The sequence below is a fragment of the Danio rerio genome, chromosome 7 (assembly GCF_052040795.2).
Source record: "Danio rerio strain M-AB ecotype USA chromosome 7, GRCz13ab, whole genome shotgun sequence".
NCBI lineage: Eukaryota > Metazoa > Chordata > Actinopteri > Cypriniformes > Danionidae > Danio > Danio rerio.
In genome coordinates, this window is record NC_141027.1 from 57,129,986 (window position 1) to 57,145,138 (window position 15,153).

Sequence of the window (15,153 nt, forward strand, 5' to 3'; positions counted from 1 at the left end):
GGCAACACTGTTGTGTGGTCATTTTTATAAAAAAAATGAAAATAAAACTTTTTAATTTGATTCAGATTTTATTTCTTCCACTTGAAAATTTTAAGCTTTTTTGTGTGATCTTTCCATTTGAGGGCAACTTTAAATGTTTATTTTTTTTTAGACCCAATATACATGCATTTGATGTTGTGTTAGAACTTCTCCGCATGTTTTCCCTCACTTTATGTTCAGCATATTTTCCCTTGTGTCTCGTATTTTTGGCAGCCATCCTATAAAACAGTCCCCTTTCCTTTACTTTGAAACATGTTTGTTTTGCAACAGTATATCTTTGCTTATTACCAGCAATAATAAACCCAAGCCCAGAGGCAGTGAACATATTGAGACTATGGATGTTTGTCCTCTGCATTTTTTGCGGGTTTGTCCTACTGATGTTTTTTGTGTGTTTAAAAGTACGATTTCCTTTTTCCTGCTCTCTCAGACCGTTATTGACTCTTACGGCAACTTCTAAGCGATTGTTAAAGCCTGTATGCTCAGGAAGGAACGCATATTCCTCTATGCCCTGTAAATCCAACTGCATGCATCAGTCTCAGTGCTCACTGCTGATTGGCCTGTGTTCACATCATATGGTTTTATTGTATAGAGAGAGAGAGAGAGGCATTTGTGCCTCCATAATCAGGGATAGCTGCTCTAGTGAGTGTTACTTTACAAAAGATTGCATCGTTGGGATGTGGAACAAAGGGCCTATTTCACTAATGGACTCAATGCTTTGCACTTGACGTGGCAGTGCTGTTTGAATGAGGCTCTGTTTTCAAGTGTCCAGCAAATGAGTCACTGAGCTGGACTTGTGGAGTTTCCTCTGGGTGCACCAGATTGTGAGGCATACTGTAATAGGCCCACACTGAATTTCCTTTTGGTGAATCTCAAGAGAATCAGCACGATCCAAAAATTAGCATGTTATGGATAAATATGAAATAGTTAAAAAACAAAATAGCTCTCTGCTCGTCGCAATGTGCTTCTGATTGTGTCTTTGCGCTGCACACACACGCACATAAGCATGCGTTCTTTCACGCTTTTAAGAGCAACAAGTGAGGACAACTGGAAAGGGGGCGGTAAATAATGGAATAATCGTTTAACTCGATTAATGGTTGTTCATAATCGTTAGAAGCTATAATCGAAATCGGATTTTCGATTAATTGCACAGCCCTACTTTATATACAATGTTGAGTTTGTATTACAATGATCATTTGCATGCATTTTTAAGGCGTAATATATTATAATGATTTTTTAAATATTCTGGCTTAAGAAATTGTTCCATTTCTAACTTTAATAATGATCTATTTTATTGAATTAATTTTGTTTTTGTATTTTGATTGTTGGACCTGAATACTCTTAGACTCGGAAAATGAACGCTGTTTATTTGAGTTGTGTCCTTTTCTTTATTATATTGTAGGGATGCACCGATATGGATTTTTTGGCCGATATCGATAACCGATAATTCTTAAGAATTGGAGGCAGATAACCAATATATTTGCCAAAAAATGTTAAAATGTTATATTTTTAAACCATTAACAACTGATTTTTTACTTTAAATACTTAAAAGAAAGCACTGATCATATGAAATTAATGGCCTATACTATGCAGAAAATCAATCATTTTAAAATTGCAACATGATTATATAGACCTATATTCACGATTTCACATAACTCAGCACACCAAAAGTAAATTATTTCCTTTTCTTCACACAGCAAATTAACATTCAACTTGACTGTTGTGTAAAAATAATAGGTTAAATAACAAAACATGATTCAATTAACAAAAAGGTCAAACAAATATATTTTAAATAAAATGAAAAAGAACTTAAACCAGCTCAAATGTTCTTCAGTAAAATGTGTTACAGTAATGTACATATGTACAGATATGTAATGCCTAAAAAATCCATTTTAAGAGGTGTTTGTATGGTTCAGAGCTTCTGTACAAGTGAAAAGCTAAATACAGTATTACTTTTTTTAAAAAGCCCAGGCATGCGACGACATGAACTTGTCTACTCGGAAGTCATCTTTACACAGCTGCTTTAAGGCGGCCCTAACATTTTATAATGGGCTTCAGCATCAACGCTTCCTATTCACTTTGATGTCAAGCGTGCCAAACTGAATTGTGGATCCATCAAGTGCTGCTGGCTGAATAAGTTAGGAATTTCTCAATTTTTCCAAGCGCCAACAGAAGCATTGGCAAATCAGTTAACTTTATGCATATACCCCAGCTCAGACAGTAACTGATTGCACTATTGTCATTGGCTGATGCTGCTATGATGATCACATCAGCCCCAACTTTAAAGACATGTGTGAATCAGGCGTAAAGCAGGTCTGTTTTTTGCTCAGAGTTCAGTGTAGATACGCTATGCTACACTAAACAGTTTTATGTAATGACAGATTTTTAAAATTTTGATGCCGCTACAGGTTTGGCTTCTATGCTGTGTAAAGATGTCTGGAGATGCTATTTTCAAAACTTCAGCTTTTGTTTCTGCGAAGTACGCACAATAAACCATTATGATGTCAGTGTGCACACTCTTTTTCTCCTTTCTGATCGGCCAGCATTACTTTTATTTGCACCTGTTGATTTGGCATGACATTATTATTATGAGCGCTATTGTGGATTCAGACAGACAATTATTATCATTATTAATATATATTTTTTATTTTTTTTGCAAACTGACCTTTCTTTACATTTGTGACAATATTAGCATTGTTTTTTTCCATTTGTTTTCACAAACTATTTTCTTCTAATATTTTATAACCACTTATTTTTTGTATCTGAAAATGCGTAAATCGTGTTTACGTCTTTTCTTGTCTGTGATATGCAGCAGAAAATAAGGTGCCTACTGTGTTAACAATGGTAACCTTGCAATTCGCTGTATTACTGCTACAGTCTACGTATTGTAAGAGTATATTTACATGTGTATTCAGCATCTGGTGCACTCAATCCATTATGCTGCTTTTCAATTTCCACTTTGTTATTGTTTACCTTGCACTAGTTTTTTTAATGCAATGCTTAAGCAGCATTGATAAATTGTACAGATTGATTGTGACAATGTTACTCAGAAAGGATGCACTATGCATTATGTGTATATATAGATTGTTATTTTCCTCCCCGCAAAAGAAAAGGGAAATAAATGCAATACAATAAAAAAATGAAACATACTGTACTGTGCTTTAAGCATCTTAACTGTAAGAAAAACACTTTAGCTACAGCAGTCCTGAAATGTACATCAATGAATGATGCGGATCCTGTGCAGAAAAAGTTACATTACAGCACATGCTTTTAGTCATTTTCATATAAACCTAAGCTTTGCACAGCAACATATGTGTACAACTGGAAAGGGGATGCTATATGATGCAATAATAATTTAGTCTCGATTAATGTTTTTTTTTTTATAATCATTAGAGGCCAAAATCGAAGTCGAAACCAAATTTTTGATTTATTGCACAGCCCTAGTGTGTGTGCAAGGTGACAATAAATGCTGAAGCACTGGAACTGAAAATTGTGTAGCAATGAATTTAATCCATATAGCCTTTCTCACAGTGGGCTCTAGCTGCATGTCTGTTACCACATGATGGATCCTAAAGTCTATAGAAAATAAACTCAAGCTACCCTGAATATTGCAGGATTGTCATGCTTAAAATCTGCAATTGCAAAGGGGCAATATCCTGGAGCCGCTGCATAATGTCTCAAGGTTATTTAAACCTAGCCTTGCAAACAAACAAACCAAACAAACGAATAAATTCTTTATAATTGCATAACTTTCTAAAAAGTTCTATAAGTTTTTGTATGTTGTATATTGAATGCTTATAAACACCTCCATCACCTCTTACTTTTTCAGCATTCTTTGGATACTTTTTCCTTTAAGAGGCTTTAAATTGTTAATGTTAAAGAGATCTCAACCATGAACCAAGTAGCCGAGCGGTGGAGCAACCCAATGTCATGCCAATTATGAGCTATTACTGATATGTTAGTGGATTAGAGGAGAAATCATATGAATTGTGCAATCTTCTCATGACCCAATAACAGTTATGATTTTAGAGACTGGAGTTTGGATTCACCTTCATGCTTACTTGAAAAAATTAAACATTTCTATAGGAATGAAATTGAATTGGCTGCATGGTGGAGCAGTGGGTTGCACAATCGCCTCACAGCAAGAAGGTTGCTGGTTCGAGCCTCTGCTGGGTCAGTTGGCATTTCTGTGTGGAGTTTGCATGTTCTCCCCTTGTTTTCGTGGGTTTCCTCCTGGTGCTCCTGTTTCCCCCACAGTCCAAAGACATGCGCTATAGGAGAAATGGGTAAGCTAAACTATCTGTAGTGTATGTGTGTGAATTTGTGTGTATGGTGTTTCCTAGTGATGGGTTGCAGGTGGAAGGGCATCCCTGCGTAAAACATATGCTGGATAGGTTGGCGGTTTATTGTGCTGTGGCAACCCCAGATTAATAAAGGGACTAAGCCAAATAAAAAATGAAATGGAATAATTACATTTACCAAAATTGATTTTAAATGGAAAAAGTGTTTGAAAATTGGCCAAAAAAGAAAAAAAATGTAAAGATAAATAACATTTAACATTACTGATTTAAAGGAGTAAACAAAATACAAAGTGTATATATATATATATATATATTTTTTTTTATATATATATATATATATATATATTTATATTTTATATATATATATATATATATATATATATATATTTATATATATATATATATATATATATATATTTATATTTTATATATATATATATATATATATATATATATATATATATATATATATATATATATATATATATATATATATATATATACACACACACACACACACACCATACTTACTTACCTACTCCCTGGGCCATTTTAGATCGAAGTTGATATTTAGCCGCACCATATTGGTGTTTCATAACTATGAAGTGAGTTGTTAGACGTAAGCTCAACCCCCAACTTGGAGGACCAGGACCTACACACATAGACTACGGTCAATTTAACTTACCCAATACACCTACAGCACATGACTTTGGACTGTGAGGGAAACTGGAGCACCCGGAGGAAACCCACGCCAACACTGCATGCAAACTCCACACAGAAATGCTTACTGGCCCAGCCGGGTCTCGAACCAACGACCTTCTTGCTGTGAGGAAATAGTGCTAACCACTGAGCCAACATGCACAACTTTTATTTTCAGTAAAAGCTTAATTTTTAATACTCTGTTTCTACAGAAACATGTAGATTTGGCAGCTAATAGTTTGACAGTTCATTGAAGCTTGCGTTCAATTTGTATACATGCATTCCGTTTATATTTCTGTCGATTTTTGTATCCCCCCAGAGTTCTTTGGGGACAGATTAGTTTGGGTCCTAGCACACTCATCTACTGTCCACTATGTTTACATCACTTCTTATTCATCCAGAAGGACGTGTCGCAGAAAGCCCTCAGTGTTTCACATGTGATAAAGGCTGCATACAAACGAGGTCAAATTCCTGCTGAGAGATTCACACTCTTGATCACACACCAAAAGCTCATTGTCTACATGGTTTTAGTTCAAGAATGCCCTGCAGATGCTAAAGGAAGATTATAGAACATCCTTGCCAAGTTTGTCAGCCTCACTATGTCTGCAACGTCTACAATGTGGCCAGACCTGTGATTCTTTTGAAATGAAAAGTGTAAGAAAAAGAAAAGCGCGTTGTCTTCTTTTCTGAGTGATTATCAGATGTGTGGTTTGTCTTTGACTTGTTCCAAGTTTGTAAAGTGTTGAAGTTCCCAGTGTCTAGCCATTAGTTGATTGAGCCCATATGGTAAATAAGGTGCGCATGGACTCGGGAGCAGAATCTTCCTTTAAATCTGTTGCTATCCTTTAAGTAGTGTGCTGACCATCTGCTCTTGTGTGCGGTCCCCAAATCCTCAGAGAGCTCAGCAAAGTGCGCCTCTAATACTCTCCTTATGGCTCCTTATGCAATCTGGTTAAGCATTACCGAGTGCACTGAGGTGGAGTGTTTGTGTCTGCATGTGTGCAGTTTATGAGGCGTTGGAAGCCAAAAGTCAAGAAGTAGAATGTGTGCTGCATTCAGAGCGTGTTATCATGTACAAATATGTAGTGTTATGTTAATTATTTAACTGCTGTTCATTTTTCATGTTATGTTCAAATTAAATAAATTAATTGTAGCAAATTTTAACGTGTACTATATGTATAATAAATAATAAGCATGAAATGTGCTTTTCAAATTTGTATGTTTGTAGGTTTTATTTTTATTATATAGTGTTCATTATGAATAACATATCTGTGCCCTTTATTATTTCGTATTTTTCCCCCTCATAATCTTTGTTTAAATACCATAAACATCCCTCCCCCTTCTTCACTTTTTGTCACATGGAATGTCTTTAGGGCGGAGCTTTCAGTGTGTGACTCTTAGCAACACCCATCTTTCAATGATGCAATTGGTTTTGATAGGAAGAGTTCATGCACCACTCACCCTTCAATGTTTTTTTTTATTTTTATTTCATGACCATTTTAATTGGATTAATGTCACAATAAGAGAAAAAGCAAGTAAAATTAAACACAATTTTTTACTTGGAGCAAGTAAGTGAAAGTGAATAATATGTAAGGATAAGTGAATGATCTTCTTGAAATGTAGATATTTGGACTAGAAACAAGACTAAGACATTCTAAGTAAAAATTCTAAATACTTTTTTTGCATAAACCAAATAAATATGAATATCTTTGCGATGTGACTTTTGCGAATGGATGCAATATCAATGATGTAATAATATATTGTGCAGCCCTAATAAATAGATAAATAAATAAATAAATAAATGAATAAATAAATAAGTAAATACATAAATAAATAAATAAATAAATAAATATTTAAAGCCATATTTATTACAGAAATAAAAACACAGGCATGTTAGTGCCATTTAAATTTCAAAACAATCAATGCCAATAAAGAAAACATTGATTTCCTAGTTGAAATATAAGTGGACTACAAAAAAGCCAAAATACAGGCTTTGTAATGGAAAATGGAAAACAATAAAGAATTAAATACAAACAATTGTACTCATCGTAAAGTTGTATTGCTGTGAGTTGAAAACATTAATTATAAAGTAGGAACAATTTTGCTTAATCTACCTTAACATTCATCCAGTTTCTAAAACAGTCTGGTCTGTTGACATTATCGGGGGACAAATTTTTTTTTTACCTTTTTTTTTTGACCTTGGACCTTTTTTTTGAATGATTTGAGCTGAGAGTGCAACGTAATCTCATGGCTAGTCGTAACTTTTTGATTTAGTGGCTCCGGACAACGACGTTTAGGCAGGTTTGTTGCTATGAAACGCGCAAAATATGAAACACTCACAGACACAGACACACATACATGCACAACGACGCAGGACAGGGCAGCCGGAGCGACTTCGTTCAGATTCAACACTCTTGATCACGTTCAACAAATTTGCTTAAACTAAGCATTCTAAAGTATGGCTGTATTTCACAAAGATTCTGACACAACAATAAGAAGCAGGTGCTTTACAAAAGTTGTGTTTAAAAAGGAAACAGGTCAAACTTAATAAAACATTGGAGGGCTCATGCTGAAAGGCAGAGGAATGCGCGAGAGGGTGCTCGCTGCAGAGCCATTTGAGCAGAGCTGAGCTCCAGCGAGGGGGAGCATGAGCTCTCGCTCCTCCTCCTGTAAGCTGTTCTAATGCGTACACCAACCCCACCCCTAACCCTACCCCCAGTGACATCACTCGTAGAAGAAGTGCAAAAAAGGTGGAGATCAAGCTCAAGCTCCCCCTCGCTGGAGCTCAGCTCGCCCAAATGGCTCTGCAGCGAGCACCACTTGGAATGCGCTGTCTTTGACAGCTCACCACTTCATCTGTCACTTTCTGACTACATTTACATGGACACCAATACTCCGATTTTAATATGATTAAGATAATACTCTTAATAAGAGTCTACCATGTAAGCAGTAATTTTTGATTACCTTAAAGGACCACCGAGTCACGAAATGTGGAGGTTTTTCTTTCCGTTCACTATGCAGTATTGCATTCCATTAAAGCAAAAGTCGAAAGTTAAAAATGAAACACCCGAAATTGCATAAAACTCAGGAGAAAACGCTGGATAGCCTGGTAATGCGACATTAATTGTTTTATAATGAAACTTGCATTCAAAAAGTGCTTTCTTGGTCTTATCTATATTTTTTTGCATGTTGAACTCACGTCGGCCACAACAGGAAATAATTTTTTTTTTTTAAAGTGCAACTGCATTAATTGCGCTAATTTTTTTTTAACAAGTTTAATATTTGAAATTAATCGCATGCGTTAACACACTAGTTTTGACAGCACTAATATATATATATATATATATATATATATATATATATATATATATATATATATATATATATATATATATATGTATATGTGCGTGTGTGTGTGTGTGTGTGTGTGTGTGTGTACTGTATATTGTCCTAGACAATATGTAGCAGCATTTGTGTAAATTTATAATGTGTTAAAAACTGTGCAGTTTATAAAAAGCTGTAAGATAGCATGCATTGCCAGTGTGTTGGATTGCATACAAACCAGAATGATGTGATCTGTTAGTTTTACTGTAACACTCTCCGGCATCTATTTCCTTAACAGCTATTTTTCCACAAGTGTTATCCAAATACTCTACTTGAACAAGTCTTGGACTACAATTAAGCTCTAAACCAATCCTGATGTTTAAAGGATATCCAAGTATCAGCTCCTTACTCGATCCGACACAATTCACCATTCTACAAATGCTGCAGTGTAAACTAATGTGTCAGTTGTATCAATAGCAGTGGTGAACAGAGAGCTCAGTGAGACCTGTCTCTGCACCTGAGAGCTGGCTGGACTCCAGATATCAGCCGCACTCATTGGCTCCTGATGAGAGACGGGCACCAGCACACAGGAGCCACATTGACTTCGCTAGCACAAAATAAATAAAGCCCTGCTCCTCGACGGGTATTGAAACCCTGAAGGCTGTTAGTGTTTGAGTTGTTGTTTCAGAGATAGCCCGTGCCCTCAGCTGAAATAACACATCAGATTGTGTGAAGACTGAAAGTAGAGTCATGCTTTGTTTAGCTTCAAACAAATGCAAGTCCGTGGGTGTTATTTGAAGTAAATGAACCTGTTTTTTTAGAGCTAAAACGGATGTTTTCAGGTAAACATTGACATTTATGTGACGTTTATAGCAATTTAGCGAAGTGATTGCTGTGTTTTTCTATTTTATTTAAGTGTACACATGGTGCTTCTGTAATGAATAGTAACCCTTGGCGACTATTGAGTCATTATGAAGTGGTGGTTGTGAATCAAGTTATTGTCTGTCTGTTGGGGAAGGTGGCAGCTGGTGATTTTGGCACTGGGTTGATTTTCTGTGCTCTGTTGAGAGCAGATAGTGACCCAGTGTGTGCCGAGGCGTGGATCTGTTCGTTCTTGATAGTGACTCTGTTTTAATCACTTTAGCAACAGTAGCTCATCAACTTTGTTTGTTGGATCGTTCAGTTTTGTGACACAATAAGGGACCACAATAAGTGAAGAGTACCAAGTTAATTAGTTGTATTAATATTAGATATCTGAATAGACATAATAGGCGACGCAGTGTCGCAGTAGGTAGTGTTGTCGCCTCACAGCAAGAATGTCGCTGGTTCGAGCCTCAGCTGGGTCAGTTGGTGTTTTTTTGTGGAGTTTGCATGTTCTCCCTGCGTTCATGTGGGTTTTCCTCCGGGTGCTCCGGTTTCCCCTACAGTCCAAAGACATGGGGTACAGGTGAATTGGGTAGGCTAAATTGTCCGTAGTGTATGAGTGTGAATGAGTGTAAGTGGATGTTTTCCAGAGATGGGTTGCAGCTGGAAGGGCATCCGCTGCATAACAACGTGCTGAATAAGTTGGTGGTTCATTCCGCTGTGGAGACCCCAGATTAATGAAGGGACTAAGCCGAATAGAAAGTGAATGAATGAATAGACATTTGTTATGGGAATATTAGAAGCCAATCATTATATAAAAAAAGTTATATATTAAGGTGATTGATTTGTCAATTTTTTGGATGTTTATGTACACTTTAGTGTCATTTAGGGCTGGGCGATATGAGCAAAATGTCATATCCTGGTATTTTTTGGTGGAATGACGGTATACGATATATCCAGTATTTTCCTATAAAAGGTTAATTGAGGGTTAAAGCCTTTATTAAAACTTTATTAAACATTTTTATAGCAAAATATAATTCAAACTAGGGTTGTGCCGATAGACGATTGGCAAAGATATCGTCGGGAGCTGAGACCTATGACGATTTTAAAGACGTTATTTAGCTCGTTTCGCACTAATGTAGACCTATTACATGTTTTAATTGCATTATTGAATAAAATGAATAGTGTTATTAATTTTAATCATCATCATTCATAATAGATAAACTATAAATAATATGATAGTTTCAGCTGTTTACATCTACATCGCCTGACCGACACTTTTGGACAAAAATGAATTACTTCGATTGCTCCCTTGCGCTCTCTCTTTGTCTCTCTCTCAGCAGCAACAGGTGAAGCGCGAGCTGCATTTGAGGGCACAGCCACATCTTAGAGCAAATTAGTTTGCAACTTTGTTGCATAAAAATACTAGTCTAAATAGCAAAACTGGATTTTATTAACAAACATGTTAAATAAAACGCTTTGTAAAAAAGAAACAACTGAAAAATAAAATGAAAGAACTCTGAAACCAGATCAAATGTTCTGAACTAAGACATGTTGCGGTCGTTGATCATTTGAGACTGCTTTACCAGCACTGCCGCTTAATTCTCTCTTACTTTCACAATTTTTTTTCATCTTTTATATCCGTTATTAATAGCCTATTTAAGTTTTAAGGAGCTAATAGACTATTTTTTAGTGCATGCATTGACTGCTCCTTCAAATACATGGAATATATATTTTATTTGTGTTTAATTCGATAGAATGATAAACACGGACATGCGCATTTTTCAGAAAATAACCTATTTATTTAATTTAAAAAATATGTTAGGTCTATATTTATTTTTATAGCCTAAAATATATTTTATTTATCAATTTAAACTTGCCTATATGCAATTAAAAACAATCTGTATTTAACCATTACTTTTGGCATTAAATAATTATTGAACAGATTATTAATAACTTATCAAAGAACATTTACTGAGCTCAGTGAAAAGTTTTAGGTCAAATAGGCTATTTTATATTAGACCAATTGGCTAATGCCGACTCGCCGCAGCCATGTCTAAAATGAAACTCTTATCAGAAAACAATAAACACATATGCCATGCGCAACATTGTGTTAGATCTTAGCAAATACAAATGTGACACTGTTAATTATTACTTTTGTGATTGATTAGACCTGAAGCTGCACCGCGCTCAACTAAACAATAACATGGAAAACTTCACCGCACAGAAACAGTCACGTGCGGGCACGAGTCCTCCATCCGCCTCCCGTCTAAAATGACCTTATTGCGTCTTTGTTTTTTCCGTGCATATATAAATATGATTTCGTTTGCTTTCATCCATGTATATTATATCTATTTTGCGGCAGTCCTGCGGGCTGAGGATGAACCCGAAGGCATGAACCCGAAGTCAACATCAAATCCTGTCCCACACCGCACTGTTGCATTGAGTCTTGTTTGATATAATTTCGGTCTCAAAGCCCATTTAGCTGTAAGAGGGCAGTGATTTGCATTGTTTTGAATAATTATCCAAAATCAAATGTTATGCAAATGCAATAGGTTATTAAAGAAGTTTAAAAATCAGCCGAAAGGTTAAAAAATATGTTTAGATATGGTTAAATATAATAATAATAATAATACTAATATATATATATATATATATATATATATATATATATATATATATATATATATATATATATATATATATATTTATATATATATATATATATATATATATATATATATATATATATATATATATATATATATATATATATATATATTTATATATATATATATATATATATATATATATATATATTTTTTTTTTTTTAATATATATATATATATATATATATATATATAACACTAGTATTGTGTATCGGCGATCTCACAGGGGGGCGATATGCCGATCTGAAAATTTCATATATCGCCCAAGACTAATTCAAACACAGGGCTTTCCTTTCCTGTTTACAAATAAACAGCTGAAAAAACTATACACAGCTCCACTGTGCTATTGTGCAAATAACGAAGTAAACAGAACTATAGAAAACATAGCTACATTGTCAGAGCCAAATAGGAAAACAATTAAATAGTAACACAACAAAAAGTATTGTAGGATAGAAAATAACCACATGGAATGTAAATATGAAACACACAGTATTTTTTCACAATTACAGTTTCACAAGTAATGCTGTATTCCACAGTTGCAAGATTTATAAACAACAATTAAATCAGCTGTATATGTTTTTAGTTACTTGTTTTTTTAGTTGCATTTACATGTATAAATTGAGCAAAATTATTAAACAGTGCAGTGTTTGTCTGAGATAAATAGTCTACTGAAATTTGATTTTGAAAAGCTGGTTGTTATTATTACATGACTTGCAGTTTGTTCTCGGCACTCAGAAGATGTTTTTAACTGGGTGCTTGCTGCTTGTTTCTCTCCCAAATTGTGCACAACCTTTATTCTAAATAACGAACTTGCACGCAGAGAAGATGCGATATTTGAACGACCGCCATCATTTATCTCCAGCAGTTTTGCCATGCACAAAGAAACTTTCTAAAGATGTCTGTTTGTTGCTCATTTTCTTAGCTTGTGGGTTAAATTTTGGTGCTCAAGTGACTGAAATTTAATCTAGAGAAAAAAAATATTTTTCAAAATAATGGTTCAGATTCAGATAATAAATAAAACAGAAATATGAATGATTTCTTGTACCCGGTATCCATTGATCCACAAACTGGTACCAGTCCATGGCCTGAGGGTTGGGCACCACTGCCTTACAGAATGTTGAAGTGGCTCGTACAATAGACAAATGAATTTCAGAAATCATTTACCTTGCTCAGTGGATAATGCTATCACTCACTGAAAAATCCAGCTAAATACTAATGATCTCTTTTTCTCTGTCTTCCTCTAGCAGTTGTGATGTCTTGAAGCAGTATCTGGGCCTTTTGAAGGATGTACGGTGAGCGCTGATGGAAACTGCTGCTCCAATATGAGTGTTCATGATGTTGGCGGTAGACGACGCTTTGAGGACTCCGAGCTCACCCTGCGCATCTACCCGGGGATCATCGCAGAGGGCACTATCTACTGCCCTGTCGCCGCCCGTAAGATCACTTCGGCTGCAGAGGTTATCGAGCAGGTTATCGATCGGCTGCAGCTAGATCGGACAAAATGTTACGTCTTGGCGGAAGTGAAGGAGTTCGGTGGGGAGGAGTGGATCCTCAACCCCACCGACTATCCCGTCCAGCGCATGATGCTATGGCCTCGCATGGCACTGGAGAACCGCTTCAGCAGCGAGGACTACCGCTTCCTGCTGCGCGAGAAGAACCTGGACGGCTCCATCCACTATGGAAACTTGCAGATGTGGTTGCAAGTCACAGAAGAGCGCCGGCGCATGGTAGAGCGGGGCTTCCTGCCACAGCCTTTGCCAAAGGACTTCGATGACTTGTGCAACCTGCCGGACCTCAACGAGAAGACCCTGCTGGACAACCTGCGTAGTCGCTTCAAGCAGGAGAAGATCTACACCTACGTGGGCAGCATCCTCATAGTCATCAACCCCTTCAAGTTTCTTCCAATCTATAACCCCAAATATGTCAAAATGTATGATAATCACCAGCTAGGCAAGTTGGAGCCACACATTTATGCAGTGGCAGATGTGGCCTACCATGCCATGCTGCAGAGCAGACAGAATCAATGCATTGTTATTTCTGGGGAGAGTGGATCGGGCAAAACTCAAAGCACCAACTTCCTGATCCACCATCTCACAGCTCTCAGTCAGAAGGGCTTTGCAAGTGGAGTGGAGCAGATCATTCTTGGTGCTGGACCGGTGCTGGAGGTAAGAGCTGATTCTAATGTAGTTTCAAAGTAAAAATCTGATTGGAATTACTGTGATATGAGTAGGAGCAGTGCACTCATTAGCCCCTTTCACACATACAGACCTTTCCGGAAAATTACCGGCAATTTTCCGGAAAGGTTGTATGTGTGAACAGGTCCTTTTTGAAAATACCGGTAAATTCGTTCTGGCTATTTTCCGGAAAGAGAAGTTGTAACATTACCGGCAATTTGCCGGAATGCTGCGCTGTGTGAACGCAGAAGGAAGATTTCCGGAATAAGCTCGTGCACGTCTAGAACGTGCTGACGTAAGACTTCTGCTTTAGCCAATCACAACAGTCAGACACATTTACGTCCGCGCGGTTTGTGAGAATAAAAGCCTTTGAATATTTTTCCAGACACATTTAGCTGCTAGAAGTTAGTCAGATAACGTTTATATGTTCTTCTTAATGCCAACTGTGCAAATAATCATCGATAAGATGCTTATGATAAGCCGTTGTTTGTTTACCTTCAAGCTTTGCGTGTGCCCATGAAACAGCCTGTGAGCGTCAGCACACGCACATATTATGAACATCTCGACATGCGAATATGATCCAGTGAAAGTTGTTTACAATATTGATCATCAAAAGAGTTTGTAATTTAGTCAAATGTTTACAAATACAAGCGCAGCCGTTTAAAGCTCATTTGTGGTGAATGATGTCAGAATTTACCGGTATTTTGGAATGGATGTGTGAATGCTCTTTTCCGGAAAATTTCCGTAACGTCCTCGCCTGTGTGAACAGCGCTTTTTTTGTATATACCGGTAAAGTCGTTCCGTAAATTTTCCGGATATTTACCGGTATCACTGTGTGAAAGGGGCTATTGTGCTGTCAAGGCACAGAAATTGAAACTCTTAAATGGTCAGTTTGTTCAAGAGCAGAGGTGTGAAAGTATATCGCCACCAGTTATACTTGTTCTGATGCTTGATGATACACAGAGCAACTTTTTGAGCAATTTTGCCAGACAGTCTTGCAGAGCGATGGTTCAAGGCTACTTTTCTCATCTGTCCCGTCTAACTGTTATATTGTATCTGAATCCCATTGCCCTGTCCATCACCTGG

General features: G+C 36.5%; 1 protein-coding gene across 50 annotated transcripts in view; it reads left to right on the forward strand.

Moving 5' to 3' along the window:
- myo9aa (myosin IXAa) overlaps window positions 1-15,153 on the forward strand; it is a 256,784-nt gene that overhangs the window by 42,705 nt on the left and 198,926 nt on the right. For 30 of the 50 annotated variants that reach the window (NM_001423815.1, XM_087258424.1, XM_087258428.1 and 27 more), the window contains 1 exon segment: window positions 13,141-14,058. In NM_001423815.1, the coding sequence (NP_001410744.1) occupies window positions 13,216-14,058 (843 nt within the window). In that variant the 5' untranslated portion in view covers window positions 13,141-13,215. 50 annotated transcript variants of the gene reach the window in all.